Source organism: Oncorhynchus kisutch, linkage group LG14 (assembly GCF_002021735.2).
Source record: "Oncorhynchus kisutch isolate 150728-3 linkage group LG14, Okis_V2, whole genome shotgun sequence".
NCBI classification, from domain to species: domain Eukaryota; kingdom Metazoa; phylum Chordata; class Actinopteri; order Salmoniformes; family Salmonidae; genus Oncorhynchus; species Oncorhynchus kisutch.
Window position 1 is genome coordinate 65,629,632 of NC_034187.2, and position 16,711 is coordinate 65,646,342.

General features: G+C 48.5%; 1 protein-coding gene across 5 annotated transcripts in view; it reads right to left on the reverse strand.

Moving 5' to 3' along the window:
* The window catches only part of LOC109903473 (PHD finger protein 14), a 109,486-nt gene that overhangs the window by 65,858 nt on the left and 26,917 nt on the right, over positions 1–16,711 (reverse strand). For 3 of the 5 annotated variants that reach the window (XM_031788781.1, XM_031788779.1, XM_031788783.1), the window contains exons 13-16: positions 12,023–12,118; positions 9,804–9,910; positions 9,579–9,710; positions 3,843–4,005 (exon numbers count right to left, since the gene is read on the reverse strand). In XM_031788781.1, the coding sequence (XP_031644641.1) occupies positions 3,843–4,005; positions 9,579–9,710; positions 9,804–9,910; positions 12,023–12,118 (498 nt within the window). The remainder of the gene's footprint in view (positions 1–3,842; positions 4,006–9,578; positions 9,711–9,803; positions 9,911–12,022; positions 12,119–16,711) is intronic. The other 2 variants (XM_031788782.1, XM_031788780.1) reach the window with 1 other exon arrangement.

Here is a 16,711-nt window from a genome sequence, read left to right on the forward strand (position 1 = left end):
TGGTAGCGCCTCCATTCTCTGGACACTACCAGCAAACCTTCTTGCCACAGCTCGCATTTGCACAACAGCATGTGAAATTTATTGTCAATCAGTGTTGCTTCCTAAGTGGACAGTTTGATTTCACAGAAGTGTGATTGACTTGGAGTTACATTGTGTTGTTTAAGTGTTCCCTTTATTTTTTTGAGCAGTATATATATATATATATATATATATAAATAACACACAAATCTTTAAATATATTTTCCTTTACTATTACCCCCTAACCCTACCACCCCTTCCCTAATTGGAGCAAACTAATGGACAACACCAGTTAGGCTTCTACTTCCAGCTGATACATAATATATACATTTGACGGACACAATGTATTTTTACAAAGTTATTATTTTAATTTTATTTTTATGCCATCTTTCATCTACCATCAACCCCTCCATCTCTGAAGACCATTTCTATTTTGTCATATATTTTTAACTGTGCTGTTTCACAACCGTTCTGAACCTATATACATTTATGGACACTTTTATTTTCCATTCGTTTTTTGCCATATACTCTGTCTTTTCAACACTCATTGAATCATTACATCTCAGAACCATCAGTTCCGGCCCACACTATACAGCATTTTTAAGGAAGCTTGGTCTTTGCTTCTTGTAATATAATCTACTGACAATATCTCACATTTTCAGGCCTATATCTCCAAAACGAATCATTCCAGACCAAAACCATCCTGCATTTTCAAAGGTTTGGTAATCATTGCTTCTTCTTCTAGAATCTTCTGTGTGACAGTGTGTGTAATGGGGTGGTGATGAAGCATGGCCCTGCTCTAACACCCCTCCATGATTACACAGGAACATCCTGTATGAACATATGCCATTAGTCTAGTGAGAATGATGATGAGAATTAAGTTACTACATCTAGTTACCACTGGGTCCTCTGCTCCGTTAACTTCTCTAATCCTGCATGGTGCTGTGAAATGATTCATGGCTGTTAAAGATGCAATGATGTACTTAATTAAAAGATTGATTTAGCTCAGAGTCGTACAAACTGCCCCCAGTTAATATTTCCTCACCTGAGCAGAGACCCTGATTAGGTATGCTGAGTAGGTACGCTGTGTGTGTGTACGTGTGTGTGTGCACATTTTACCTTATATCTTATTTTAATCACTTTTATGTTAGTCTGCATTGCACTGAATTCTGCATTGGATTTGTGTTGATCTTTCCCTAGCCTTTCATAGATTACCTTAATGGAGTCAACCAGTATAGAGAGCAAATAGTTAAACTCATACCCTGGGCCCCACCCACACGAACGCCGCAGGCAGGAGAAGTGGCTTCGAAGGGAGCGAGGAAGGGCGAGATGGAGGGAGGTAGGGAGGGCTGAAGTGAAGGAGCCAACTGGCAGTGGTTCTACCATCTAACAGTTAGCATTTATAATGATAAGTGTTCCATCTGCTGAGTGGTGGAGGAGGAGCCAAAGGCGACAGATGGAATTGTTTTCACAATCTGTTTAAATATGTAGTCTTCCTTTTTAAGAAACACACAACCCGGCTCTGTCACTTGCTTGCTTGCTAGCGTCAAGAACAACAAGGAGATGTTAGATTTCCCCCTTTGTTAATATTCAAACTTCATTTTACATGAATCACTCATCCCAATCCTCTGTAGATTGGAAGAAGTTCAGGCGGACCTGAACCAACGAGGAAGCATGTGTTTGGATCCACCCCCTCTAGTTTCCTGGCATGTCTACTAGCAATCCTGTTTAGTACAGCAGCGTGACCTAGTCCTGTGAGTCCGGCCTGGTATATCTGTCGGGCTCTGTTAGTCCGGCCTGGTATATCTGTCGGGCTCTGTTAGTCCGGCCTGGTATATCTGTTGGCTCTGTTAGTCCGGCCTGGCATATCTATTGGGATCTGTTAATCTGGCCTGGTATATCTGTTGGGCTCTGTTAGTCTGGCCTTGTATATCTGTTGGGATCTGTTATTCTGGCCTGGCATATCTGTTGGGCTGGGAAAAAAGAGAAAAGAGCTCAGCTTCTGGTTACGGGACAGACAGAGAGGGGCTGGATTACAAACGTCACTGGTGTCAGATGTACAGAATATGTAGCTCAGTTTTAGCTTTAGGTTTTAGTTTCGAGGGCAATCACAGTCTTGTAGAACACTGACGACCCGGGGTCGAGCCAAGTTATTCACATATACACTCTTTATACTGCTCTGGTTGGATCAGCCATTAGTCCTGCGAGTCTGGCCTGGTATATCTGGTGACGGGTCAGACGGGACAAAGAAAGGCTAGACTACAAACGCCATTGAGGCTGGACTCATACCTATGATGGAGTACTTTAACCCCCGGTATAGGTTGATGGATTACTGTCTGTTTCTCCAAACCTGGGAGATACATTCTGGATTATACAGTAGATGTCAGGACAATTCAAAAGGCTACCCCAGAAATATCAACACAATTGACCCCAAAACTAGCAAAGTGGAGGCCTGAAGGAAGTTAGAGGTAGTTTCGCGAGCCAATGCCAATGTTGATTTTTCTAAATGAATAAAATTAAAAGCTGAAATGTCTTGAGTCAATAAGTATTCAAGCCTTTTGTTATGGCAAACCTAATTACCTTCAGGAGTAAAAATGTGCTTAACAAGTCAGATAATAATTTGCATGGACTAACTGTGTGTGGAATAATGGTGTTTAACATTTTTCAACGACTACCCCATCTCTGTACCTCACACATACATAAGTCGAGCAGTGAATTTCAAACACAGATTCAATGCCTCGCAAAGAATGGCACCTATTGGTAGATGGGCAATTTTTTTTTGAATATCCCTTTGAACATGGTGAAGTTATTAATTACACTTTGAATAGTGTATCAATACATCCAATCACTACAAAGATACAGGCGTCCTTCCTAACTCAGTTGACGGAGAGGAAGGAATCCGCTCAGGGAATTCACCATGAGGCCAATGATGATTTTAAACCAGTTACAGATTTAAATGGCTGTGATAGGAGAAAACTGAGGATGGCTAAACAATATTGTAGTTACTCCACAATACTAACCTAAATGACAGACTGAAAAGGAAGCCTGTACAGAATAAAAATATTCCAAAACATATATCCTGTTTGCAACAAGGTAATAAAGTTATACTGCAAGAAATGTGGCAAATAAATGTATTTTTTGTCCTATGTTTGAGGCAAATCCAACAACATATCACCAAGTACCATGTTTTGGATGTGCTTGTCATCGGCAAGGAATAGGGAGTTTTTTAGGATAAAAAGAAAAAGAATCTAGCTAAGCCCAGGCAAAGTCCTAGAGGAAAACTTTCCAACAGACACTGGGAGACAAATCCACAGCAGGACAATAACCTAAAATGCAAGCCCGAAATATACACTAAAGTTACTTACCAAGAAGACATTGAATGTTCCTGAGTGGCCTAGTTACAGTTTTGACTTAAATGAGCTTGAAAATCTATGGCAATACTTGAAAATGGATGTTTAGCAATGATCAACAACCAACTTGACAGAGCTTGAAGAATTTGAAAAAGAATGATGGGCAAATGTCGTACAGTCCAGGTTTGCAAAGCTCTACAAGACTCACAACTGCAATCGCTGCCAAATGTCATTCTAACATGTATTGACTCAGTGGGTTGAATACATATCCAATCCAAATATATCAGCGTTTTATATTCCAATAATACATTTAAAATGTTGAATTTTTCTTTTCACTGACAGTTTTTTGTGTATAATGCTGACAGAAAATTACAATTAAATCCATTTTAATCCCACTTTGTAACGCAACACGTGGAAAAAGTCAAGTTTCTGAAGGCACTGTACATAATAAATAAAACGTGTGTTAATACACACCGTGCCCCTCACATCTCGTTTCTTGGGCTCCGGGGACATCTCCTGAGGGATGAATTTGATTGGTCCTTTAATCTGTCTCCGAGACCTCTTGGTACCGTCGGGCAGCGTCTCCATGGCGATGTCAGCATCATCGCTACTGGCCTGGTCACACTCTGAACATTGCCTGAGAAGAGGGAGGTAGAAGTAGAGTGGCAGAGGTAGAGAGAGGGATGATCTTTCACAGTCCAGTGTCCTCTCCTCTATGCAGGGGTATTGATTTGACTAATCTGTGAACATCTTAAGCATGGAAAACCAGTTTCAGATACCTTTCTCTCTTACTATCAATGTCTGACAAACAGGATCTAGATGTTGCTGATTATGTTGGGGAAAACAAACAAAACACTAAGGCTTTGGTCTTCTTTGTTGAAATCTATGAAAATAATATTTGCTTGGTTCAAAAAAAAATATGTTGTTTTCCCAAAGTATTGAAATCTGAGCCTGGAGGTCTGCCCCTGGATTTGAGGACAGGGGTTTATGCTGACCCAGGCAAAGCATACGACTGTGACATGTGTTTCTGCCAGTCTTACAAATTTGATCAAATTTTTTACCTTTATTTTACTAGGCAAGTCAGTTAAGAACAAATTCTTATTTTCAATGCCGGCCTAGGAACAGTGGGTTAACTGCCTGTTCAGGGGCAGAACGACAGATTTGTACCTTGTCAGCTCGGGGATTTGAACTTGCAACCTTTCGGTTACTAGTCCAACACTCTAACCACTAGGCTACCCTGACGCCCCAGGGTTATAGGTTAAGGCAAAGCGAACTTGTGGATCGGATCCTCTGTGTGTTTCTAGTTCCTACTGAGAAGCCCTGTCTGCACCTTTCATTCTGCCTCTTTCGTGGGGTGTAGATCGTGGTAATTAGGTATGACTTGGCCTCGGCTCCACAAAATTATATCCATCCAAACACTTTGTAATTTCTGCCCTCCGGAGCAGAACGCAGCCGTGCTCTCTAATTCATGGTTTAAATGATTTACTCCCAGTCACAGGCATGGACAACGTGCAGGTTGAGGTGCCACAAAAACAAACACACATATCTTAAATGTGCGCACACCCACGTACATATGCACACCCACGTACACACCAACGTAATCGCACACGCACACACACAAATCCCCCTTCCTCCATAACTTAGAATAGGAAGTAAAAAGGGAGATGACTAACTGTGGAAGTAACTCACTAAGTGACAGAGACGGAATACTGCTGAAACTATTGAGACAGATACACAAAAGAGCTCATCTATTTATCTATCCAGATAAGGACATCTACCTCTTCTGTGTGAAGTGGGAAATTTCCACCATCTCTGCATTCTCCATCTGATAAATCTACTGCCATTGAGTATTCTAAAATGTCACACTTATTACAAATAAATCAATTGTGGACACTAATGTATCTTCTACTCCAAGTCATTATAAAACGGTTTGTTTGGATCCTCCATGCTGATTGGATGATATGCGGGACATTTACTCACGCAAAATACCATGACGTGTTAATCTCATAATTCAACTGTCCCGCAGTCCAGGCTGGATATTCAGTCAAAATATCCCTTGGGCAAAAAAGTGTCTACACACTATTTTTCCATGCTACTATTTGATATTTGCAACAGATGGGGGGGGGGGGGGGGGGGGCTTTATAAACCTACCTGTCTGCCTTTACAACCTGTGCAACAATGTATCATTTTACAAATGCTATCTCTCCCATGCCAGTAGGCTAGGTAGCCCAAGAATGAAGCCAACTAATTCACCATGGAAACTGAACACTCAAGAATTCCATTAATTTATTAACCAGCGCAGTGCGGTTTCTGGATATTCATTAAATCATTATTTATTGAGGTTCTCATCATCATTGAATCTCTGCTAGCTAGCTACATGCCAATGCCAATGATTTGGTTAGCATAGCAATGTCCAAAGAATAGAATGATTAGAATTAACAACTGCGTCAAAACATAAGAAAATAACTAACGACCAGCCCGCTGTTAAAATAATGTTTTTAATGAAAACATTCTATTAATATTTGTATAAATATGTTGGCAACTGTTTTATAAAAGCAATAAGGCCCTCAAACCTGGAGAATATCGTATGATAACTCCTGACTAAGGGCTGTTCCCGGCCATTGGCTTCGTCTCGGGTCTAAGAACATGAGTTATCTTAGTCATGGAGTTATCACACGATAATCCCCGGGTTTGATGTCTTATTGCTTAAATAACATGTTTTTATACAATGTTATAACAATGTCATAACAGATGTGTGTACTATGGACAGCACTTGGTCCAATTTTTGGTTTTGTAAACTCTTGTACCATCGAGTGCTCTGGCACCCATTCACCATTCACTCCCCATCTACCTCCCCAGTCCCTCTCTTTCTTCCTCATCTACTTCTCTCTTTCTTCCCCATCTACCACACTCTCAGTCCCTCGCTCTTTCTTTCTTATCGCTCTCTTTCTAATCTCTCTCTTCCTTTCCCATCTCCCCCTCATCATCTCTTATCACTCATCTCTTTCATCTCCCTCTTTCCAATCTCTCTCCCATCCCTCTCTTTCTTTCCCATCTCATCTCTCTTTCTTTCCCACCTCTCTCTTTCTTTCCCATCTCATCTCTTTCCCATCTCTCTCTTTCTTTCCCATCTCTCTCTTTCTTTCCATCTCTCTCTTTCTTTCCCATCTCTCTCTCATTCTTTCTTTCTCACCTCTCTCTCTTCCCTTCTTATATATCTGTCGTTTTATCTTCTTTTTCTTTCTTCCCTCTTTATTTCTTTCCCATCTCATCAATTTCTCTCTCATCTCTCTATATTATCTCGCTCTCGCCCATCTGTCTCTCTCTTTCTTTCCCATCTCATCTCTCTTTCCCATCTCTCTCTCTTTCTTTCTTTCCCATCTCATCTCTTTCCCTTTCTTTCCCATCTCATCTCTCTCTCTTTCTTTCCCATCTCTCTCTTTCTTTCCCATCTCATCTCTCTTTCCCATCTCATCTCTCTTTCCCATCTCATCTCTCTTTCTTTCCCATCTCATCTCTCTTTCCCTTTCTTTCCCATCTCATCTCTCTCTTTCTTTCCCATCTCTCTCTCTCTTTCTTTCCCATCTCTCTCTCTCTTTCCCATCTCATCTCTCTCTTTCTCATCTCTCTCTCTTTCCCATCTCATCTCTCTTTCCCATCTCATCTCTCTCTTTCTTTCTTTCCCATCTCATCTCTCTCTCTCTTTCCCATCTCATCTCTCTCTCTTTCCCATCTCATCTCTCGCTCTCTTTCCCATCTCTCTCTTTCTCACCTCTCTCTCTCTTCCCTTCTTATATCTCTCTGTCTTTCTATCTTCTCTTTTTCTTTCTTCCCCATCTCTCTATATTATCTCGCTCTCGCCCATTTCTCGCTCTCTCTCTCTCATCTGTCTCTCTCTCTTTCCCATCTCTCTCTCTTTCTCTTTCTGTGTTTGTCTGTCTGCGTCTGTCTATCGGCGTTTGTCTGTGTGCGTCTGTCTGTCTGTCTCTGCGTCTGTCAAACTGCGTCTATCTGTCTGTCTATCTGCGTCTGTCTGTCTGTCTGTCTGTCTATCTGCATCTGTCTGTCTGTCTGTCTGTCTCTGCATCTGTCTATGTCTCTGCATCTGTCAAACTGTGTCTGTCTGTCTATCTGCATCTGTCTATCTGCATCTGTCTATCTGCATCTGTCTATCTGCATCTGTCTGTCTGTCTGCGCCTGTCTGTCTATCTGCGTCTGTCTGCGCCTGTCTGTCTATCTGCGTCTGCCTGCCTGCGTTTGTCTGCCTGTCTACGTCTGCCTGTTTACGTCTGCCTGTCTGTGCGCCTGCCCGCGTGCGTCTGTCTGTCTGTCTGCGTGCGTCTGTCTTTCTGTCCGTCCGCCCATCTTTCTGTCCGCCCGCGTCCGCCTGCCCATCTTTGCCTGCCCGCGTTCGCCCGTCTTCCCGTCCGCCCGTCTTTCTGTCTTTCCCCGCGTTCGCCCGTCTTCCCGTCCGCCCGTCTTTCCGTCCGCCCGCGTTCGCCAGTCTTCCCGTCCGCCCGTCTTCCCGTTCGCCCGTCTTCCCATCCGCCCGCGTTCGCCCGTCTTCCCGTCCGCCCGCGTTCGCCCGTCTTTCTGTCTGCCCGCGTTCGCCCGTCCGCCCGTCTCCCCGTCCGCCCGTCTTTCTGTCCGTGCGCGTCCGCCCGTCTTTCTGTCCGTGCGCGTCCGCCCGTCTTTCTGTCCGTCCGCGTCCGCCCGTCTTTCTGTCCGTCCGCGTCCGCCCGTCTTTCTGTCCGTCCGCGTCCGCCCGTCTTTCTGTCCGTCCGCGTCCGCCCGTCTTTCTGTCCGTCCGCGTCCGCCCGTCTTTCTGTCCGTCCGCGTCCGCCCGTCTTTCTGTCCGTCCGTCTTTCCGTCCGCCCGCCTGTCTTTCCGTCCGTCTTTCTGCGTCCGTTCGTCTTTGAGTTTGTCCACTTCTGCCCGTCTTTCCGTCCCCCTGTCTTTCCGTCCGCCCGTCTTTCCACATCCGCACGTCTTTCTGTCCGAATCGCCAGTCTTTCCGTCCGCTTCCGCCCGTCCTTTCCGTCCGCCTGTCTTTCCGCCCGCCCGTCCTTTCCATCGGCCCGTCTTTCCGTCTGCCCGTCCCCGTCTTTCCGCGTCCGCTCGTCTTTCAGTCTGTCCACTTCTGGCCGCCTTTCCGTCCGCCCGCCTTTCCGTCCGCCCGTCTTTCCGTCCGTCTTTCAGTCAGTCTATCAGTCCGCCCGCGTCTGCCCGTCCGTCCGTCTTTTTGTCCGTCATCGTCTGCCCGTTTTTCCGTCCGCCTGTCCTTTCCGTGTGAGCGTCTGTCCGCCTGCGTGTGCGCGTCTGTCCGCCTGCATGTGCATCTGTCCATCCGCCTGTCTACCTGCATCTGTTTGCCTGCATCTGTCCGCCTGCGTGAGTCTGTCAATCCGCTTGTCTGCGCCTGCCTGCGTCTGTCCGCCTGCGTCTGCCTGCGTCTGTCCGCCTGCGTCTGCGCGTCTGTCCACCTGCCTACGTCTGTCCGCCTGCCTACGTCTGTCTGTCCGCCTGCGTCTGCGCGTCTGTTCGCCTGCGTCTGCGCGTCTGTCCGCCTACGTCTGTCCGCCTGCCTGCGTCTGTCCGCCTGCCTGCGTCTGTCCGCCTGCCTGCGTCTGTCCGCCTGCCTGCGTCTGTCCGCCTGCCTGCGTCTGTCCGCCTGCCTGAGTCTGTCCGCCTGCCTGCGTCTGTCCGCCTGCCTGCGTCTGTCCGCCTGCCTGCGTCTGTCCGCCTGCGTCTGTCCGCCTGCGTCTGTCCGCCTGCGTCTGTCCGCCTGCGTCTGTCCGCCTGCGTGTGCGTCTGTCCATCCGCTTGTCTGTGACTGCCTGCGTCTGTCTGTCTGCCTGCGTGTGCGTCTGTCCATCCGCTTGTCTGTGACTGCCTGCGTCTGTCTGTCTGTCCGCCTGCGTGTGCGTCTGTCCATCCGCTTGTCTGTGACTGCCTGCGTCTGTCTGTCTGTCCGCCTGCGTGTGCGTCTGTCCATCCGCTTGTCTGTGACTGCCTGCGTCTGTCTGTCTGTCCGCCTGCGTGTGCGCGTCTGTCCGCCTGTGTCTGTGCGTCTGCTTCTGTCCGTCTGTGCGTGTCTGTCCGTCTGCGCCTGTGTGTCTGTCTGCCTGCGTGTGCGTCTGTCTGCCTGCGTGTGCGTCTGTCCGTCTGTGCGTCTGCCCGTCTGTGTGTCTGTCTCCCTGCCTCTCTCACCAGTAGCTGTTCTTGGTCTTCTTGGGCATGCGTGTCAGCGGAGGCTCCAGACAGCCCAGGTGGTAGTAGAGCTTGCAAGTGTCACACATCAGCAGGAGATGCTGGTCTTGGTTCTTCTTACAGATCCCACAGCTAAACAGGAACACACACACGCATACATACACACATCAGCATATAAGGCCTTGTGCTTGTATGTAATGCCTGTTTGAATGTTTGTTTGTTTACCTGTAGAGGACAGCTGGTAGGTTGGAGGACTTCCCAGGAACTCCTCCCTCCTTCTTGCTGGGCTTCCTCTCTTTAGGGGCTTTCAGGACCGGCGGGGAGTTCAGTTTCTGTCACAGAGAGACACACATAACACAACTGTAGGTGTACTAGAGACCTCAGAGAGAAGCAGTGAAGGACAGACAGGGCAAAGGTGTCCACAGAGAGGAGGGAGAAAGAGGACAGACAAAGAGGGGAGAGGAAGGGGGGGGTGAAGAGAGAGAGGGAGAGTATGTGTGTGTCTGTGGGGAGGGGACCCATGTTGTTGGTCATGAGACAGACTGTCTGTCTGTGGTGGATGTGTGTTTATTTCTCCACTGCATCTCGTTGGCTACATGGTGGCTGCTGTCTGTCGCAGGTTAATTAGAAAACCGATCTGCTAGGGAGAGACTGGGGAGCTGGTGGGCCACTAAACAGACAGGCTCCTCACTGGGGCAGCTCTAATCTGAGCACGCTCACTACGCCGTAGCCCACGACTCCCAGGGACCGGTCCTGTGGGGGTGCCAGGGCCACAAGACCCTAGGGTGTGTGTGATCTACTAATTGTGGACCACAGTCCCCTTCTGCATTAGCTCAGTGAGTAGAAAACCCCTCAGAGAGATGGGTAGGGGAAGGTATATTCTAAAATAAGAATCAGAGACAGGCAGGACCAGCCCAACCTCAGGCCATCTTGCTGGTTCATACTGGGTGCGAGACAGGCTCTGAGGCCGTGGGGGACCGAGTGGCTGGCACTGGCACACACAGGGAAGGGTCACCTGACTGGCACGCCTTTCAGGAAGATTCTCGGTGTATGACACAGACGTGCACAGCATTTCAAACGAGATGCTTTACCTCAGTGCCAAACTGAACACTGCCAGGAAATGCTAAAAACACTGTGACCGGGTCCTTTGAAGCTTCACAATGTCTAGCGAAAAATGCTTCCTCTCCCTGAGAAGTCCCCCACAATGACAACACTGACTCAGTGTATAGGATGAGGGATGGGTCTGCGGTCGGGTAACATCAATAATTTCTGGTAATGTACGGGACGGGCAGAGGGATGACAAATAGGAAATGAAAAGGTATCAGATAGATGACACAAAGCAACGCGGGGACGTGACTGATGTAGACACTTAAACCTTTCCACGTTTCTAATTACGTGATTTATGGAGGTCGTTGCAGATCGACGTCGTTCGTTCAGTCGTTCTTTCCCTCCAGCCTTTCTTTCCTCCCATCCTAGCTATATCACACCATCCATTTATCTGTAAGGCAGCCCCCGTCGCACCCCCGTCGCAAGCCAGACTTTTAAAATCAGCATCATGCATTCAGTTAGCCGCTTACGTAGATGCATTTTGAAAGAGCTGATGACATATGCAGTTCCAGGCGCCACGGGCAACTGTAAATTGTATTATCTAGGCCTACCTGCTAATCTTAGAGACTGGGTGTAACCAGGGGGTGTCTGTGTGTGTTGTGTCTTGCTATAGCATCCTGTCAGAGCTCCAACGCTCCACAGGCCTCTCGTCCACAGTTCTCATTCTCACCTCAACACAGCACCACACACACCAAGAGCTGGGCTGCTTTTAAATAAGTGTCAGTGTCAGCACTTCCAAACAGGCTCTGTCACTATTTTTTTTTAAGTTAAAAAGGTCTCACAGCAATTTCTGCAGAGCTGCATTTCGCACTCATTAAACAACCCATCACCCGTGGCGACGCATCTTGGCGATTTGGTTGCCATGGCGAGTGTGAACGTGGTAGAAAGCAAGCGGACAGCTTCTAGCTTCATTTAGAGTGGAGCAGAGCCAGGTCTGGTCTGCCTTTATGGTAAAGGACAGGTCAATCACTTACAGGAGCCTATTATGGGCTGCAGAATTATCCCATGGTAACTCTGTGGGTTGCTATGGCTAATCTAGATTCCTCTCAATCCTTTGTCATCACCAGGTCCTGGGCATGTAGCAGGGAGACCTGTCCGGTTGGCGGTTTATCCTCTGACTTTTCTGCCCTGCCTAGGTGTGATGAAACTAAAATTACAGGACAGTGGCTGGACTTAGTGGGTTAGTGGGAGTGTTGCCAACTCTGGACTAAACATGAGAGAGATAGGAGGAGAAAGTGGATGAGGAGGAATGAGAAAGTGCAAAAGAAGATAAGAAATGGGGATGAGGAGGAAAGGAGGATGAGAGAGGAGAAGAAAGTAGTGTGATATTAACATACCTGTCCTAGGATTCCTCCCAACATGGTCCATATGGCATGGCCCTCACTCCTCAGAACTCCGTTAACATTCTGCAGATCCTCCAGAGACTCACACAGCTACAGAGGGAGAGACAGACAAGTCATATTAGGGGGGGGGGGGGGGGAGCGAGAGCGAGAGAGAGAGAGAGAGAGAGAGAGAGGTCATGTAGGGGAGAGAGAGAGAGACAGGTCATGTAGGGGAGAGAGAGAGAGAGAGAGAGAGAGAGAGAGAGGTCATGTAGGGGAGAGAGAGAGACAGGTCATGTAGGGGGGAGGGAGAGAGAGAGAGAGAGAGAGGGAGAGCGAGAGAAACAGGTCATGTAGGTGGAGGAGAGAGAGACAGGTCATGTAGGGGGAGAGAGAGAGAGACAGGTCATGTAGGGGGAGAGAGAGAGAGACAGGTCATGTAGGGGGAGAGAGAGAGAGACAGGTCATGTAGGGGGAGAGGGAAACAGACAGGTCATGTAGGGGGAGAGGGAAACAGACAGGTCATGTAGGGGGAGAGAGAAACAGACAGGTCATGTAGGGGGAGAGAGAAACAGACAGGTCATGTAGGGGGAGAGAGAGAGAGACAGGTCATGTAGGGGGAGAGAGAAACAGACAGGTCATGTAGGGGGAGAGAGAAACAGACAGGTCATGTAGGGGGAGAGAGAAACAGACAGGTCATGTAGGGGGAGAGAGAAACAGACAGGTCATGTAGGGGTTAGAGAGAAACAGACAGGTCATGTAGGGGGAGAGAGAGAGAGACAGGTCATGTAGGGGGAGAGAGAGAGAGACAGGTCATGTAGGGGGAGAGAGAAACAGACAGGTCATGTAGGGGGAGAGAGAAACAGACAGGTCATGTAGGGGGAGAGAGAAACAGACAGGTCATGTAGGGGGAGAGAGAGAGAGAGAGCGAGAAACAGGTCATGTAGGGGGGAGGGAGAGAGAGAGGGAGAGAGGTCATGTAGGGGAGAGAGAGAGAGACCGGTCATGTAGGGGGGAGGGAGAGAGAGAGAGAGAGGGAGAGTGAGAGAAACAGGTCATGTAGGTGGAGGAGAGAGAGACAGGTCATGTAGGGGGAGGAGAGAGAGAGACAGGTCATGTAGGGCGGAGGGAGAGAGAGAGGGAGAGAGGTCATGTAGGGGAGAGAGAGAGAGAGACAGGTTATGTAGGGGGAGAGAGAGAGACCGATTTTATAGGGGGAGAGAGAGAGAGACCGGTTATATAGGGGAAGAGAGAGAGAGACCGGTTATATAGGGGGAGAGAGAGAGACCGGTTATATAGGGGGAGAGAGAGAGACCGGTTATATAGGAGGAGAGAGAGAGAGACCGGTTATATAGGAGGAGAGAGAGAGAGACCGGTTATATAGGAGAGAGAGAGAGAGAGACCGGTTATATAGGGGGAGAGAGAGAGAGACCAGTTATATAGGGGGAGAGAGAGAGACCGGTTATATAGGAGGAGAGAGAGAGAGACCGGTTATATAGGGGGAGAGAGAGAGAGAGACCGGTTATATAGGGGGAGAGAGAGAGAGAGACCGGTTATATAGGAGGAGAGAGAGAGAGACCGGTTATATAGGGGGGAGAGAGAGAGACCGTTATATAGGGGGAGAGAGAGAGAGAGACCGTTATATAGGGGGAGAGAGAGAGAGAGACCGGTTATATAGGGGGAGAGAGAGAGAGAGACCGGTTATATAGGGGGAGAGAGAGAGAGAGACCGATTATATAGGGGGAGAGAGAGAGAGACCGGTTATATAGGGGGAGAGAGAGAGAGACCGGTTATATAGGGGGAGAGAGAGAGAGACCGGTTATATAGGGGGAGAGAGAGAGAGACCGGTTATATAGGGGGAGAGAGAGAGAGACCGGTTATATAGGGGGAGAGAGAGAGAGACCGGTTATATAGGGGGAGAGAGAGAGAGACCGGTTATATAGGGGGAGAGAGAGAGAGAGACCGGTTATATAGGGGGAGAGAGAGAGAGACCGGTTATATAGGGGGAGAGAGAGAGAGACCGGTTATATAGGAGGAGAGAGAGAGAGACCGGTTATATAGGAGGAGAGAGAGAGACCGGTTATATAGGGGGAGAGAGAGAGACCGTTATATAGGGGGAGAGAGAGAGAGAAAGGTTATGTGAGGGGAGAGAGAGAGAAACAGGTTATGTAGGGGGGAGAGAGAGAGAGAGAGAGACGGGTTATGTAAGGGGGAGAGAGAGAGAGAGACGGGTTATGTAGGGGGGAGAGAGAGAGAGAGCGGTTATATAGGGGGAGAGAGAGAGACCAATTTTATAGGGGGAGAGACAGAGAGACCGGTTATATAGGGGGAGAGAGAGAGACCGGTTATATAGGGGGAGAGAGAGAGACCGGTTATATAGGAGGAGAGAGAGAGAGACCGGTTATATAGGAGGAGAGAGAGAGAGACCGGTTATATAGGAGAGAGAGAGAGAGACCGGTTATATAGGGGGAGAGAGAGAGACCGGTTATATAGGAGGAGAGAGAGAGAGACCGGTTATATAGGGGAGGAGAGAGATGAGAGACGGTTATATAGGGGGAGAGAGAGAGAGAGACCGGTTATATAGGAGGAGAGAGAGAGAGAGACCGGTTATATAGGGAGGAGAGGAGAGAGACCGGTTATATAGGGGGAGAGAGAGAGACCGTTATATAGGGGGAGAGAGAGAGAGAGACCGTTATATAGGGGAGAGAGAGAGAGAGACCGGTTATATAGGGGGAGAGAGAGAGAGAGACCGTTATATAGGGGAGAGAGAGAGAGAGACCGATTATATAGGGGGAGAGAGAGAGAGACCGGTTATATAGGGGGAGAGAGAGAGAGACCGGTTATATAGGGGGAGAGAGAGAGAGACCGGTTATATAGGGGGAGAGAGAGAGAGACCGGTTATATAGGGGGAGAGAGAGAGAGACCGGTTATATAGGGGGAGAGAGAGAGAGACCGGTTATATAGGGGGAGAGAGAGAGAGACCGGTTATATAGGGGGAGAGAGAGAGAGAGACCGGTTATATAGGGGGAGAGAGAGAGAGACCGGTTATATAGGGGGAGAGAGAGAGAGACCGGTTATATAGGAGGAGAGAGAGAGAGACGGTTATATAGGAGGAGAGAGAGAGACCGGTTATATAGGGGGAGAGAGAGAGACCGTTATATAGGGGGAGAGAGAGAGAGAAAGGTTATGTGAGGGGAGAGAGAGAGAAACAGGTTATGTAGGGGGGAGAGAGAGAGAGAGAGAGACGGGTTATGTAAGGGGGAGAGAGAGAGAGAGACGGGTTATGTAGGGGGAGAGAGAGAGAGAGCGGTTATATAGGGGGAGAGAGAGAGACCAATTTTATAGGGGGAGAGACAGAGAGACCGGTTATATAGGGGGAGAGACAGAGACCGGTTATATAGGGGGAGAGAGAGAGACATATTATATAGGGGGAGAGAGAGAGAGAAAGGTTATGTGGGGGGGGAGAGAGAGAGAGAAAGGTTATGTGGGGGGGGGGAGAGAGAGAGAAAGGTTATGTGGGGGGAGGGAGAGAGAGAGAGAAAGGTTATGTGGGGGGAGAGAGAGAGAGAAAGGTTATGTGGGGGGAGAGAGAGAGAGAGAAAGGTTATGTGGGGGGAGAGAGAGAGAGAGAAAGGTTATGTGGGGGGAGAGAGAGAGAGAGAAAGGTTATGTGGGGGGAGAGAGAGAGAGAGAAAGGTTATGTGGGGGAGAGAGAGAGAGAGAAAGGTTATGTGGGGGAGAGAGAGAGAGAGAAAGGTTATGTGGGGGGAGAGAGAGAGAGAAAGGTTATGTGGGGGGAGAGAGAGAGAGAAAGGTTATGTGGGGGGAGAGAGAGAGAGAAAGGTTATGTGGGGGGAGAGAGAGAGAGAAAGGTTATGTGGGGGGAGAGAGAGAGAGAAAGGTTATGTGGGGGAAGAGAGAGAGAGAAAGGTTATGTGGGGGAAGAGAGAGAGAGAAAGGTTATGTGGGGGAAGAGAGAGAGAGAAAGGTTATGTGGGGGGAGAGAGAGAGAGAAAGGTTATGTGGGGGGAGAGAGAGAGAGAAAGGTTATGTGGGGGGAGAGAGAGAGAGAAAGGTTATGTGGGGGGAGAGAGAGAGAAAGGTTATGTGGGGGAGAGAGAGAGAAAGGTTATGTGGGGGAGAGAGAGAGAGAAAGGTTATGTGGGGAGAGAGAGAGAGAGAAGGTTATGTGGGGGGAGAGAGAGAGAGAAGGTTATGTGGGGGGAGAGAGAGAGAGAAAGGTTATGTGGGGGGAGAGAGAGAGAGAAAGGTTATGTGGGGGAGAGAGAGAGAAAGGTTATGTGGGAGGGAGAGAGAGAGAGAAAGGTTATGTGGGGGGAGAGAGAGAGAGAAAGGTTATGTGGGGGGAGAGAGAAAGGTTATGTGGGGGAGAGAGAAAGGTTATGTGGGGAGAGAGAGAGAGAAAGGTTATGTGGGGGAGAGAGAGAGAGAAAGGTTATGTGGGGGAGAGAGAGAGGTCATGTAGCGAGAGAGACTTCATATTATCTCCCAGAGATTACTCTCCACACCTCGCGCACTCAGAACCCACCCCCCCGCTCACTCAGAACCCACCCCCCCGGGCACTCAGAACCCACCCCCCCGGGCACTCAGAACCCACCCCCCCGGGCACTCAGAACCCACCCCCCCGGGCACTCAGAACCCACCCCCCCGCGCACTCAGAACCCACCCCCCCCCACGCACTCA